Source organism: Populus trichocarpa, chromosome 6 (assembly GCF_000002775.5).
Source record: "Populus trichocarpa isolate Nisqually-1 chromosome 6, P.trichocarpa_v4.1, whole genome shotgun sequence".
In the NCBI taxonomy this organism is placed as follows: Eukaryota; Viridiplantae; Streptophyta; class Magnoliopsida; order Malpighiales; family Salicaceae; genus Populus; species Populus trichocarpa.
Genome location: NC_037290.2, coordinates 6,051,526 through 6,067,766, shown reverse-complemented (window position 1 = coordinate 6,067,766; position 16,241 = coordinate 6,051,526). Strand labels below are relative to the sequence as shown.

At 33.5% G+C, this 16,241-nt stretch overlaps 2 protein-coding genes across 2 annotated transcripts; both read left to right on the top strand.

Moving 5' to 3' along the window:
- Positions 1-2,738: 2,738 nt before the first annotated feature.
- On the top strand, positions 2,739-7,273 carry LOC7454907 (magnesium transporter MRS2-4). The gene is made up of 4 exons (XM_002309003.4): positions 2,739-4,273; positions 4,356-4,792; positions 5,716-6,000; positions 6,573-7,273. The coding sequence occupies exons 1-4, from the start codon at positions 3,925-3,927 to the stop codon at positions 6,849-6,851; spliced, it is 1,350 nt and encodes a 449-aa protein (XP_002309039.2). The 5' UTR covers positions 2,739-3,924; the 3' UTR covers positions 6,852-7,273.
- A 1,954-nt stretch (positions 7,274-9,227) lies between these two features.
- LOC7454906 (F-box protein SKIP2) lies at positions 9,228-11,483 on the top strand. Its single transcript, XM_002309002.4, has one exon. The coding sequence runs from the start codon at positions 9,482-9,484 to the stop codon at positions 11,198-11,200; it is 1,719 nt and encodes a 572-aa protein (XP_002309038.4). The 5' UTR covers positions 9,228-9,481; the 3' UTR covers positions 11,201-11,483.
- Positions 11,484-16,241: the final 4,758 nt, after the last annotated feature.

Here is a 16,241-nt window from a genome sequence, read left to right as displayed (position 1 = left end):
ATTTTATCCCGCAAGATGAAGATAGATTAAGATAAAGAAGGTGTTTGAGAGAGAATATGATTGTTTTTAAAAGTGTTTTTTATTTGGAAAAATATTAAAATAATAATTTATAAATTTTTTTAAAAATATTTTTGATATTATTATTTTAGAATTGATATTGTGAGAACGAAAATGTCATTGTAAAGACAAATAAAGTATACCAGGCAGTACGCTTCTTTAAATTTTGTTGTTCTCTGTTTTTCATCTGTTTCCTTCTTGTAACCCTCATTGTCAAGGAGAGACTTGAAGCAACAGAATCAATGTAGCGTTGAAATTACAAGGAACGTAATCGAATAATGTACAGTTGTACACGAGTAAGCATGAGTTGTACGTTTACTTTTATTATTAAGAAATACTCTAAAAGAGGGAGCTAAAATATTCTTTCTTATGCCATTATTCATTAAAAAAATATATTATTTTGGATTGTTACCATAATTTTTTTTTGTGTTTTTATAGGCCTAAATTAATGACTAATTAAAGCACATTTATTAAATTGAGCAAAATTCAAAGATAGTGGACTAGGATAAATAAAGCAGCAAAAATAAATGTTTTTTTTTAACTTAAGGCTAAATGTATATTTTGATCCTCTAACTTTTTAATTTATAAATTTTTAGTTCATAATAATTTATGAAATTCAATCTTGGCCCCAAACTTTTTTTTTCTTATTTTTTGATCCCCTATTCAAGAGAGAAGAGAAAAAGTGACCGGATTCTAGTGGTAGAGAGAGAGTCTCGGTTGAAACCAATTCCGGCCACGAAAACAGGTGGTTTTGGTGTCAATGAGTTCCTTTTAATATGAAAAGTTTATACCCGATGTTTTTTCTTCTTAAACTTGAAATGATAGATTTGAACTCGAAAGAATTTTTGTTTCGGGTTGATTGTGAGTTTTGGAGTCAGTTTTTTGAGTTGTTAGAGGCTATTTTTATTATTTTTTTGTTTGTCAAAATATGGTTGAAAATGGGTTTCTCTTGGTCTGAAACAGACCAGCCCAATTTTTTGACGACTGGAGGTGATATGAATTTGTGTAGTGCAAGTGACGCGTCGTCTACTATTTTTTTTCTTTCAAAAACCAGGAACTCTAGGCCTTCCTAACCCGAGAGACCAAGCCTTTTTTTTTTTCATTTTTACCCATTACAATTGCAATTTTTTCATGGCAAATGACCACTTTTTAGTGATGAAACTCGTCATTTTTATTGTCAACAAGTTTCATTTGATGGAGGATTCCATTCAAGTCTTTTTTTTCCTTTATCTTGTAAAAAAAAAAAATAGACTGAGGCTTAGGATTATTTTGGATTCTAGTTAATTTTTTATTTTCTAACCAATTAAATACTAATTTAAGACAAAAAAAAATGAACTTATTGAGATCCATTGGATGTTTCTTGGGAAAAATGGGTGAAATGTTTTTTTAGCCCTTTAAATCGACCGCTTTACTTTCTGACCATTTATGATGGTCAAAATCTAGAGTCGCTTGTAGTACTTTTTTTTTATAAAAAAAATGGATGGATGACATTTCATCCTTAAAAGAATTTAAAGAAAGGCTTAGTCAACATGCTTTACCTTTGTTTTACTTTGAATTTTTATTGATTTCTCTTTCAATTTTATTATTCGACCTTGAGTTTTTATTAGTTTTGTTAGTATTTTTTTTTTAATTTTATTATTCATTACTTGGTTGATTTTGAATTGAGCTATGCAATTTAGTTCAATTTGCTTTTGTTAGTTTATCACAATTTCAAACAAATATTTCAGAATTTTGTTGTTATTCAATTTTACGAGTATCTATTTTATTTTGTCGTTAATTAAATAAAAAAATATTTTTTTTTAAAAAACAATGTTATTAAATCTAGTAAATTTCATGACCCGGATCATAGGTGGTGCAAATTAATTAGGGTTAATTAGGAATTAAACTTAATAATTTATTTTCGTTTGTTTTCTATGAGGTTACTATAATCTCAAATAAACATTTCAGTATTGAGTTAATACTCGATTTTGAAAGCATATTATTTTATTATATAATTAAATAAAAAATAAATAAAAAATTATTAAGGCTGGTGCAGTCTTTGATCAAGATAGTGGGCCGATGAATTTGTTTTAAAATCAGATTATATTTTTATCGATCATTCAAATTATTTTTGAATATCCTAATTTGATTAGATAATGATAACTTATACATAATTTAATTTAAAACCAAGTAATAATTTGAGTAAAAGAATTTAAATGTTCATTTGGTGGCTACCAAAGAGTTCTTCATAACTTGGGATTTTTCCTATTTAAGATTTTTTTATATGACCTGCGTTGAGAAATTATCTAATTGTTGTTTTAATATATGGTATAAATTAGTAATGTAAAATGATAATAACAGTGATGGTGTAATAATAAAAGTAAAAAAATAAAAATAGAGGAAAGGTGGGGAAAGGGAATAAATAAATAAATAAAAATAGAGTTGGCTTAAATTCTCTTGCAGTATTTGATTGAGATACTAATTAAAACGGTTTTTTCTTAAATTAGCATATTTTAATTATGTTATATTTTATAAACATGAAATTTAATAAATATTATTATTAAAGAATATGATATATTTAACCATCACACTTTTAAAATACAACAATTTAAAATATTATATTTTATAAACGTTTTTTAAACACAATAATAAAATATCTGTTTTGAAAGTGCGAAATCAATTATAATGGAAGAATTTTTTTTTTTATCCCATCAGTGAGAGCTAGCCGGCACCTGCAAAAAAAAAAAAAAACTCAGCATAAAGAGTCGATATTATTCTTCTTCCCTGCCTCTATTAGTTTTAGATGGGTTCTATCAATAGCTTAGGGGGTTGTGACCAAGAGGAGCAACTAGCGAAAAGGAGGAGGTCGGCGTGAAGGAGATTCTGTCACGGCTTGGCCGGATCGGGTTTGGTTGAAGGTGGAGTTGGTTCTGCTATTACATACGTGGTGGCTGTTGTTGCTGACCGCGGTGAAGAGGGGAGGAGTTGTTGGCTGTCGGCTGGAGGATGGGAGCTTTTTGTGTTGTTGGTGGTGAGGAGTTGCTTGCCGCGAGTTGAAGGGAAGGGCTTGGTGTTGAAATGTGAGGCCATGTGTTTGTAAGAGATTTAGCAAAAGACAAAATGAAAAGGAAGTTGGGGTTCACGGGTATGGCCTCTAGTGATTATGGGGAAGGAGAATGAAAAGTGGGAGGCTGATGTTCTTGTATGCTCAAAACTACGAGGGAGACTTTTTTCTTTGGATAAAGACAAAAAAAAATTGGTGTGGGGGCTGTCGATTTCTCAATATGGTGGTATTTTTTTTGGGGCAATGATGAACAAGTGTTGGTCTCAACAAAAACTCATGCATGGTGGAGGAGTGGGAGATGGTTGAATCTTCTTGTTGAAAAAAAGTTGTTTATTATGTAGACATTTTATTAAATATCATGATTGTACATCACGATAAAATTTTAATTAATATCGCGATATTTATGATATTTTACTGAAACATTTTGCTTTTGCGCTATTTTGTATTTTATATGCTAATTTCCAAATTTATCCGATTAAAACACGGCATTAGGGCTCAGAGAGAGATCTCATCTCTCCCATTAGAATCAGGTCCGATCATGCACACCCTCTCTCTCTCTCGCTCGTTCATCTGATTGTAAGCAGGTCTTTCTTTCTGTTTTCAATTTCTTTTTTGGCTCCCTAGAAACATAATAGAATCAATCATCCACAAAACCCAAAACAACAACATTATTTGATGTGTATTTGTGAAGAAATTAATTCCAAGAGAAACTGATGGGTTAGTTAAGAGCATGTGCCGCTTCCGCTGCTGCTTCTGCTTGTGGGGTCTCCATGGTTTTCAGTGAATTCGTCTCTTTCCTTCTTCCAGAAACACGTCAATAAAAAATGGGGAAGGGCCTGCCTTTCTTTTTCCGCAAAAACAGCCGTCGTCGCTTAAAGAAGGCTGGTGGCCTGCAATCACCACCATCTGCTCCGCCTCCTCCACCGTTGAGATCACCGGAATTAATTGATGCTAATCACAACAACAACAGTTTGGTGGTTGGGGCATCGACGGGGCCTGGGAAGGGGAAGAAGAAGGCCGGAGGAGCAGCCAGGCTGTGGATGAGATTTGATAGGTTGGGGAATTCGGAGTTGGTGGAATGTGATAAAAGTGCCATTATCAAGCGCGTCTCTATTCCTGCTAGGGATTTGAGAATTCTTGGCCCTGTCTTCTCTCACTCTTCTAACATTCTTGGTAATTTCCTTCTTCTTCTTCTAGTTATTCTCCTTTTCTTCTTTTTAAGTTTTAGTTTTTTAATTTTTATTATTGTTTACAGCCAGGGAGAAAGCCATGGTTGTCAACTTAGAGTTTATAAGGGCTATAGTGACTGCTGAAGAAGTCCTGATTTTGGATCCTCTGTGCCAGGAAGTTCTTCCATTTGTGGATCAGCTAAGGCAACAACTTCCTCATAAGACCGCGGTTAACATCCAGCAGGTCTCTCAGAATGCAGACACTCATGCTTCTACCGGGGGCCAATGGCTGCCTGTTCCAGAAGCTGCTGAAGGTTTGCAGTGTGAGCTTCCATTTGAGTTTCAAGTTCTGGAGATTGCTTTGGAGGTTGTCTGTACCTACTTGGACTCCAATGTGGCTGACCTGGAGAGAGATGCTTATCCCGTGCTGGATGAATTGGCCATGAATGTTAGCACCAAGAATCTTGAACGTGTTCGCAGTTTGAAAAGTAATCTCACTCGTCTGCTTGCTCGTGTACAGAAGGTAGGTAGTTTGCCAATACAGTAATCTAAATACTTGTCATGCTCAACAATCTCTCTTCAATAGTACAGCTTAGAAAGAAAGAAAAACTAATTTGTCAAACAAAATAATACTGATACTGATAATATTAACAGTACGGCTTTACTCTTAGCATTGAAAACCAATGTTTAAATTTCATTTTTCTTAGTTTTTAGATGCACTTATAGAAGATTTAAGCTAGAACATATCTGAATGGAATCTTTCAACAATTTTTCCAGTAGATCCTCCCTCCTCTCAATAAATTATAAATCTAGGTGTGCACACATGTACAAGATAGATCAAGAAAGCATCTAGCATTTTCTTTGCCATCCCTTATGTACAATTCTTCCTTTTCCCCCCAATTTCAATATGAACTTGGAATCCAATTACTTGAACTTGATACAATGCCTCCGCTTATCTTTTTCCAGTTATCATAGGAATAATAAATATTCTACTCAGCTGAATTATGCAATCTTGGAAATGCGTGGATAAGAACATGGGAGTTGGCATGTAGAAATTATTCATGCATTTTAAAGAACCTAACTTTACCGTACATTATTTGAACATCATTTCGCATGCACAATCTTCCTCTCTCCCTATATATGCTTGAATGTATGGAAACTTCATGCAAAAATCTTAATGAAGCTATTTACACTAATCATGTTATTGCTAGAAATTGCTGTGGGAAATGTTTTTTTACTCTTTAATGTTTGTGAATCTCTTGTAAATTTTGCATTTTTTTTCCCGCTATAATTCTTGAAACTGTCACTTAAATAATACTTTGTTCGGTAAAATATTTTTTATACATGAAACTGACAGACTTCATCAAGGATGTTACAGTTGATGCTGAATCCTAATTTACTTTCTCTTATTTTCTCATCAAGGATTACTTATCTGTCTAATATCAGGTGAGGGATGAAATTGAACATCTATTAGATGACAATGAAGATATGGCAGATTTGTATTTGACAAGGAAGTGGATTCAGAATCAGCAATCTGAGGCCTTGGTGGGTTCTGCAGCTTCAAATAGCATAACCCTTGCTACACCACATCTCCCTCGACTTGGCTCTAACCGGAGTGCAAGTATGGTGACTGGCAGTGTTTTGGATGATGATGATGATGTAGAGGATTTGGAGATGTTGCTTGAGGCCTATTTTATGCAGCTAGATGGAACACGAAATAAAATATTGTCTGTGAGTATTGCCTCCTTGTCTACAACTTGACAAAATGTTAAGCAAGTAATTGTCTTGATAAATGTCAGTTCTTACACCGGTCATTCGCTAAGGATGTTCTCAGTCCAAAAGCAAGCTTGATGGTCTAAATTAAATAGGTGCTGGTCTCTTGACATTATAAGGGACATGTTTTGCCTTAATATTATAAGTATTCTATTGTAATTTTCAGATTGCTAAATTACTGATGGATGATATAATTTGAGAAGCTCATGGGGCTTTGAACTCTACAGAATTTTGTCTGGTCAGTTCTGATTGAACTGCAACTGGTGTCGTACAAAAATCAATGTGCCTATCCCAATCAGGCAAGAATAACAATTAAAGGATTAATGACTCCACTTAGGGTTCTGCTTGTATAATTGGTTGTCTTTTAATGGTGAAAATTTTTCAATGAGGGAATCATGAATGTGAGAAAGTGGCATAAAATGCTTTGCTATTCAAATGCATCCATGATTAGATTATTGGACTTCTCAATCCATTTATGGTGATTATTTAGCTTCACGTTCTTGAAGTTAACTGGGTTCTTGAATTTTCAGGTTCGTGAGTATATTGACGACACAGAAGACTATGTCAATATTCAGCTTGACAACCAGCGAAATGAACTCATCCAGCTCCAACTGATATTAACCATTGCGTCTTTTGCTATTGCAGTGGACACCCTGATAGCTGGGATGTTTGGCATGAACATTCCCTGTCAATTGTATCAGATACATGGGATATTTGGCTACTTTGTGGGAAGTTCTTCTACCGGATGTTTGTTTCTTTTCCTGCTTGTTCTAGGTTATGCCAGATGGAAGAAGCTACTTGGTTCATAAGTCTTTAACTCTTTGCCAGTTGCAGATGTGTGTTTAATGTGGTAGATTCTCACAACTGACTTATCTGTGAATCCCAGTACACTGTCTTACAAGTACATATTGGAGAGGGCAACCTTACTGTATGAAATTACTGGTGATTTTCTTCAGTCCATACCAAAGTACGCTACACGTCAGTTTCTTCTTCTCTTCCTCTTTTCTTTTTTCTTGGGGCCTGACAAAATATGACTCTTGCATTCATGCAATGCTGAAATTTTTTATCCTTTTCATGGCAACCAAACAGAGGGCTGTAAAAGTTGTGTTTATGTTGCTATTTTTTTTGCCCTGTGTATTATATCGTCGACTTGAGATTTTAGTCGTGAGATTGGCTGTAAGGATAAGTTATTTACATTTTAGTTTTAAAACCCGAGACAAATCTTGGATCATGATATGTGAGGGCTGTAAAATTTTTTTTAAGGGATCAAAAAGATGTTGATCGAAAAAATAAAAGGTGGTTTTATTTGGATTACTAAATCAGTTATTTTTTAATTATTTTTTTTTAAAAAGCCCTAGAATCAAGGTGACCCTCTAGGCTTTTTACAAGGGACATTGATGTGAATTTCATGTAAAAATCTTGTATTAAGTTCAGTTTTTTTTTTCTATTTAATTATTACGATACTCTCTAAACTTTTTTCTTTGTTGACTTTTTTTCCTTTTTTATTTTAGAAAATTTTTCAATATGAAAACATTAGTGAAAGGATAAAAAAATTAAAAAATTGCTAGAAATTAGTCGAATTGCGTCAAAAATACATGTTTTTAGAAATTATTTGTACCCTTTATTTAAAAAAAAAGAAGATAAAAAACAAGGATAAAAAATAGATTATGACAAAACAAGTTCGAGTTTTTAAAAGTACGGTTTATATTTTCTTTAATTGTTAACTTGAGTTTTAGGTGGATTTGATATATGATGGTTTGCATGGAACCAAAGGATTGATATTGCTGCTTCCAACTAGTTTGGGATAAGGTTTTTTTTTAGTTGTCATCCATCGAATTATGTCGGGTTTTTTTTCTTTTTAATTTAATTTTTTCTTTTCAATTGAGTTACATAATTTTTTCAAGGTTATCAAGATTATTTTTTTAAATTTGTTCCATATATTATTATTATCTATTATCTAATTAAAATAAAATCAAATAATTTAATCTATTTTATCTTTTTTTAGTTGTGCACAGTATGACTTTGGTTATCAACTCTTACGTAGTGTATGCTCCACTGCTAAAAACAAAAAAAAAAACACAACAGTAAAAACATGAATTTACGGCTTGTGTTTTTGCGGTCTTGGAGACCGTTTGGCATTGCATTTGTAACTGTATTTCATCAAATTTTAAATTTTTTTTTTATTAAAATTGAGTGCAGTTTGTACTTTTTGGATCGTTTTGATGTGCTAATGTCAAAAATGATTTTTAAAAAATGAAAAAACATCATTGACATGTATTTCGGCACGAAAAGCTATTTGAAAAGCAACCGCTACCACACTGCGAAACACACTGAACACAAAAGCAGAAGCAGAAGCAGAAGCGAAAACAAAAGTAAAATTGAGCTTTCTATTTTTTATTTTTTTTAACACAAATGACAGCAGCAGACCATTTCACAAGACTAGAACATAAACTGGAATTCAACTTCGTGCTAATTGGGTACAGGTTTACATCATTATGTTAGACGACAAGTTTCATAGTAGTCTAAAAGTTTGAGCAGTGCCCTTGTTGATGTTTTTCTTTCTAGAAAGATGGAATAAATAAAGGGAGGAGGCGAATGCATGCGAATTTCAGGGGGGAGGTTGTAGTTCAAATTGTCTTCGTAAGCCAGAGACATGGAGCCTGTTTTTTTGAGCTGGTGAAGGTTGGCAAATCAGAATAATAATAAAATATTAATTTAAAACTTAAAAAAAAAAAATATGAAAAGAACAGCCTGAACAGGTGAATTGCAATGCCAAAAGATGTCGTAGAAAGGGATTGGAGAACATTTTATTATTATATTTTTAGGTTTTAAATCATAACAAGGAGCACTATTTTGGAAGTTCCTGCCATCCTGTCACAGTAGTTGTCGCATCAGCCACTCTTTTGCCATTTGTCCCGGAGAGTTTTGCCTCTCCCTAGGTGAAAAGAGAAAGCTTAAAAAAGAAGAGGAGGAGAAGACACACGTGGAGGATGCCCATTGCAGGAAGCAGACAGCATAAGGGACATAGGGCCCCACGCTTTCGAAGAGAAAAGGTGCCCACCCCAAGACCAGACCACGGGTGTTCCCTTCTTTCTTTGTCTCATCAATTGGTCCCGTCCAGTTAAGGAATTATTTGGTAAGGGCAATGATGTTGGGTGGTGTGTGGTTAAAGAACAAGCCTATCCCTGGGACCAAACCAAACAAGCCCTATCTCTTGCAACCTTTTTCTTTTAGAGAAAATGAAAAACACAACGGCAGAATACAAAATAACATTTACCGTTTGTTGGGAGTACTAGTACCGATCAATCCATCTAATGATAGTAAATTATAACAAGTCTCGTCTATGGATACAAAAGCTTGCTACCCTTCATCCTTCTTCTTTTTGTATGCTTCCTTCCTGCTCATCATACACAATCCATCCAGATAATCCGGGAGGGGGATGGGCCAATCCTCTTCTTCATGCTCGTGCAATAATGGCCATGAGATTTACAGGCCTGTTATCATTGGAAAAAACAGCGGTGATATTGATGGGGACGACGACTTGACCCTGAGTCTTCCTGACGAGTGCCTGGGCAGTGTGTTTGGGAAGCTGGGTTGCCTTGACAGGAACTCTTGCTCTCTGGTTTGCAAGAGATGGAAATGTGTGGATTCGAAGTCAAGAAACCGCCTTGTCTTGCTTGCTCGTTCCGAGTTGTCTCCATGCCTGCCTTCCTTGCTCTCTCGCTTCAACACCGTCTCCGTTCTGTCTCTCAAGTGCTCCCGCAAGCTCTTCAGCATAGACGATGCTGCCCTCTCTCGGATTCCCATCTTTCTCCCATTTCTCAAGAAGCTCAAACTCAAGGGCTGCATCCATATTTCTGACGATGGGCTGCATGCTTTCTCACTCCACCATCCCCCTCTCCTCACAAAACTGTCCTTTGCGTCCTGTGGTTTTGGTGCCAAAGGCCTCAACTCCCTTCTCTCTAATTGCCCTTCTCTCCAAGATCTCACCCTCAAGCGTCTAAGAAAGCTGGATGCCACTAGCAGTACCCCTGCATCGTCATTGTGGCCTGGAGCTTTGAATGTCGATGGTGGTGATGTTAGTAATGATCATCATAATAATATTAATGCTGTTGTTGCTGGAGATGCCAACAAGAAGGAGAAGGATGTTCACAATTACTACTACAAGAGGAGCCTGAGGCTAGAGCGGCTGTGCCTCAAAGATCTTCACAATGCTCGCCTTTTCATCCCTCTAATTCTCTCAGCTTCTGCTTCCATCAAAACCCTCATTGTTTGCAGGAGCTCCGGTAACTGGGACAGAGTCCTCGAGACTAGTCTCCATGGAAAAACCACTTCCATTTCTGAGATCCAGATGGAAAACGTCCAGATGGGCGATGCAGGCCTCTTGGCCATATCCTCTTCTTGCCCTGACCTCCAGCTTCTATACCTCAGCCGCACCACTGATTGTACTGACGATGGGTTATCCGCAATTGCAAATTCTTGCAGGAAGCTTAGGAAGCTACATATCGATGCATGGAGCAGGTTCGGAAGCAGGACTATTGGTGATGACGGGGTGTTTTCCATAGCCAACAAATGTTCCCAACTGCAGGAGGTGGTGCTTATGGGCATTCCAATAGCTATCCCATCTCTGAATGCCCTGGCTTCCAACTGCCCCGGACTTGAGCGGATGGCCCTCTGTAACACCGATTCTGTTCAGGATTCGGAAATGGCATTTATTGCTGCCAAGTTCCTGGCCTTGAAGAAGCTATGCATCAAGAACTGCCCCAATGTCTCAAAGTCAGGGATCGAAGCTGTTGGGCGCGGTTGCCCCAATTTGGTGAAGTTGAAGGTGAAGAGGTGCAAAGGGGTCACTCAGGCAATGGTGTCCAGATTGAGGTTCCAGAGGAGTTCGTTGGTGGTATCATTGGATGCAGGGTCAATGCTGTTTGAAAGTGGAGGAATTTCATTACTAGCATCAGCAGTAAATGAAGAAGAGCAAGGAACCGCGACTGCAATGACAAACACTAATAGTACCAGGAGCGCAGCAGCAGCAGCAACAACAGTAGCAGCAACTCATGTTATCTGCAGCAGCAGGGGTGCTCTCTTGCTCAGGTCTAAATTCGAAAGCGCTCTTCAACTTGGTAGGAGGAGGAGGCCAACTGAAGATAATGCTAGTTGATATTCGCCATCATCATCGATCCCAAGCTGCACCGCCACCATCACCTACTAATACTTGTTAGCTAGGTTTCCAATATAAAATATTGCTAGCTAATGGCACATCATCAATATTGCTTCCTTGTTCTTGGTGTATTTTCGCTTCCCTTTCCTTTCCCTTTTCCGAGGAGTGACTACCTCGGATTGCATCTTTCAGGTTTGCTTGTGTTGTTTTATTTTTCCCCTTCTGATTCTTTTATTCGAGAGTTTGCTGATATATTCATGTAATTTTCTGTTTTGTGGTGTTACATGAATCTTCCAAAAGGAGAGGATTTTCTTTGAAGATAGAGTTTCCATGGAGGGAAACGTGAAACAATCATCAGTCTGACCATACTAGTTGCTACGGTAATTAATTTGAAAAGGCAAGGAAGGTGGCAGCAAAGACACAATGATTGCAAATAATCCTTAATTAGGAATAATCAAAATAGGAGTGTGATTTCTTCATTTACAAGAGATTTATCTTTCAGAAGTTGATGCCGCGCGTGCTCCTCTTCAACAAACACATTCTTGGTAGCATCTAAACAAATTATCCTTTTTTAGGCAACATATCGGATAAAAAATTTATTTCAAGTTAATTTTGCACGCAAGGGAAGAAGGCGCTGACACGAAATTTGTTAGTTGTGAAATGGAAAAATGATGTATATGTTTCATAGAATGAATTGAACAAAAAAAAAATTAACTGATAAATTATATAAAAAAATTATGAATGCTAATTAAATATTAAGATAAAAAAATAATTTTAATAGTAAAAAATAAAAAAAAATAGATATAAATATTTTACCTCGCTTTTTTTTTATTTTATATATATTTTATTTCATTTATTTTGAAGATTTACTATGGCGGTTAAGCATATATGATTTTCTATGAATAATATAAAAAGAATAAAGATAAATTACAATAATCTCTTATGATGAGATTATAAGAATTATTATGAAATTATAAAAATCATCAAAAATATTTATTACTATAAAGAAATAGTTAAAACTAAAAACTTTAAAAACAGGAGAGATAATATTTTCAAGGGGTGGTATGAAAAAAATAAAAGAATAATTAATTCATGAAAACCATATAAAAAAATAAAAAATATATATTTTTATTGAATTCATGTGCTTTATTAGACTTATATGTAATTATTAAAGAAGTCATTGAAAATATTACCATAAAAAACATGGGATCTATTTTATAAAAAAAACAAAAAAAGCTTTTGTGGGCCAAAGAGACAAGGCATATTGCGGGTGGTCTCTAAAGATGAAAGTTTAGGCACGCTTAGAGATCTCTAATGAGAAATACTATTTTAAAGAGTTAAATTGATAAAATAGCATATTGAATAGTACAAATATAGCTTCTTTTATCATATATACTCAAATGGAAAAAAGCTATTTGAAAAGCCAAATTATATTGGAGTGGAATAAATAAATGTTTTATTTTTTTTAATGATTTTGATGTTATTTTTTTCCACATGGCTACATTTAATTGGTTTATTTTTTTGTTGGCCTCACTTTGTTGGTTTTGACTTTTTAAAGAGATATGTAGGAATAACATTTGTGAGAAAGAAAAGTCATTTTAACATTTTGTTTAGCTATTCCCTTTGAGCATTAAAAACAAGTAAAGAAAAGTCAAAATATTACTTTTTTATTTTTTACTCTCCATTTAGCTCTTGCGTTGGAGTTGCTCTTAGGCCTGAACTACGCTCGTATACTTAAGACGATCAGTCAAGTGAGTGGATAATGTGTCCTTAGCTCACCTAAGTTAAGAAAATAAAAACAATTATAGTAGACAATGCATCCTCTGGTATTATAATAATAATAATAATAATAATAATTCCAGCAATCCCAAGTAGCTGAAAAATCAAGGCTAACTTTAGTACCTTCAAACTTTATTTTTTAACTTGTTTTTCACATGAAAATACCGTTTAAAACATCTTAGAAATCTTAATAAGTCCGATCTCAATTCAAACACTCCCTCTAATCACTCTAAAAGTAAAAAATCAAATTGAATAAAAAAAAACCACATTATAGGCCTTGATCTGCATTTTTTTTGGAATGTTTGAAGGGTAATATTATATCCATTAAACTACCATCTATAAAACGAACCTATTAACACCAAAATTTATCCTTTTATGGTCAGAATGTAGCTATCTCTTTTATTTTTTGGCGACTTTCTCTCTCTTCCTCAATATTTAGGGATTGGAATGTAAAAAAAATTTAAGTTTAGAGTCAATATATAATAACCTAAAACAACAAGGACCACGTCTAGTTTAGCAAAAACTTCAAGGATTAAAATGAAATTTTCCATACCCTTTGAATAGTAAAAACAAAAAGGGATCTTTTTTTCTTATGCTTGTTTTTGTCCATATTGTTTGATTTTTTAAACTATAATATAAAATTCTATTTGGTAAAATCGATCTATAATTTAATGTTAGAATATTTTATGACACCTCGGATGTAAAAGAGTATGCAAATCAAAACAATTCCTAAAATGTAAAATTATGCCAACATAACATGAAGGGGTGAAATTGAAAATAAATAAAGTTTGATTACTTTAATTCAAAGGATGCAAAAAAGTGGACCAATATGGATTGTATAGTGCAATCCATAGTGAAACCATAAGAGACTGCACATTGATCTTTATAGGTAACCCTAACCTCTTTTAATTATAGAACTAATCTTATGATCACGTTACGTTACGTAACATATAAGATTTCAAGTTAATTTTTAATATAAAAAAAGCAAGTGTTATCTTACAAATATATTTTTGAGTGTCATGATTTTTTTAATTAAGAAATAGAAAAATATTGCTTACACTTAATAGAATAAATTGAGAAAGTGTAGGTGTAATAAATGTGTTTTCGAGTATCATGATTTTTTTAATTGAAAAATAGAAAGATGATGTTTACACTTAATAAAATAAATAAAATATACATGAACTAATAAATCAAAAAAAGTTGTTATTGTAAATATCAAAGCGAAAAACTGATTTTCCTAGTAAAAATAAAAGATAGATATATGTAACTTGGTTGTTAAGAATAAATGATTTTCATTTTCATAAAGGAATCATATAAATATAATCTATGTATATAAAGTATATAAAAAAAGTTTAAAGGAAAATTACAATAATCCCTTTGAAAAACTTTAAAAAGTAATCAAAAAATTAATTATTATTTTAAAAAGGTGAACTAAGAAATTTAAAAAATAAAAGAGATGATATTAGTTAAAAATAAACTAAAAAGAAAAGAGAGCCAATATTAATTAAAATTTAAATAAGAAATAATAATAAAAGTAAGAAAAATTGCCAAGCCTACGTATATGGCAAGGCATGAGAAAGACCAAGTGCGCCTGCTAATTAGTTTTTTTTGAAGCGTCATCCCCTCACCATATAGAAAAACAAATGGCAACCTTAAAGGGTGTACCTTAACTGAACAGGTCCTGAGTTTGCTCTCTAGAGGTCACTGGTTCGAGTCCCACAAACCTTAGAGTCTCTGGAGGTTTACATGGTCGTTAACTCCAGGGCTCGTGGGATTAGTCGAGGTGCGCGCAAGCTGGCCCGGACATTCACATCAAACAAAAAAAAAAGAAGCAAATGGCGCGTTTGTTTGCTCATCTATTGTGGAAGATGATATTTGTTTTGTTCTGGCAGATGACTGATCATGTACTGGACAAAATTTCGATCATCTTTAGTTAACAAAAAATCAACTTCATGTTTTTTATCCTCAAAAATCAAAATTTCAACTTATTTTCACATGAAAACACCATAAAAATCTCAATAAACTCATTTTCAATCTAAAACACCCTCTAATAACTATAAAATGGAAAATTAAGTGAATTAAAAAATGCTTACAAATTGGATATGTTTTTTCAGCATGGTTGGAGGGCAACACCATCTCCATTAAACTCCTATAAAAAATATAAAACTATTGACACGAAAAGTGGTATTTTCAAGGTCGAAAAGTGGCTATCCAAACATTTTCTCTTTCATCTTTCAACATTTAAGGACTATAACGTAAAATAAATAAAGTTTATGATTGAATTGTAAAATAACAAAGATCAAACAATATATAAACTGAAACTTCAAGAAGGAAAACGAACTTCTCCGCACCAAAATCTAAATGATGCCCCCCCACCCCACCCAAAGGTGGTAATTATCATAATGTTTCTTGATAAATCATATATGTAAGAGCTTGCAAATTGAAATAAATCTAAATCCATAAAAACCATGCAAATATAACTTAAAAAAAAAACCAATAATCAGAATAAAAAAAAAGACTTAGATGCAAAAATAAAAAAAACACAATGTTCAAATGATTAGTGTAGTCCCTAGTAAAACCATCCAAATTGTTTTATTTTATTGCATAACTAGCTATTTGACCTACGCACTACCACGAGTCATATTTTTTTTAAAAAAACCCCTCGGTATGCAAGCTATTTTCTAAAAAAAATCCAAAGTATAAATGAAAAAGATCATGCAAAAAAAAAATCATGTAAATATCTAATCAAATAAACCGATAATCATATATGTAAATAAAAAAAATCATTAACGATAACCAAAAGAGAAACCGGAGAAATGGAAAAATTGGATCATTTATTCAGTTGTGTTTAATGAATCTATTTATGAAGATCAATCTATAACAAAAATTGACATACACTTAAAATTTACTGAATAAAATAAAAGGAAAAAATTTCATTCAAGGCTACACATTAAAAATATTGTAAAAAAATAAATGTTTTTATTTTTAAAAATAAGTTTAATCTATGTATACATAAAAATTATAGATGAATCACACCAACCTCGTAAAAGAAATACTAAACACACTTAATATAATTAAAAATATTGTTATTTCAAAACGCTAAATAAACCAAGAAAATCATAGAGAATGAGTATTAATCAAAACATAAATGCAAAAAATATTTTTTAAAAACATATAAAAAGCAATATTTTTTTTTAAAGTAAAGAGCGAGGTCAGCAGTTGTGGGTAAGCGAGGCCTAGCACCTGGTCCACAAAGAAAAGG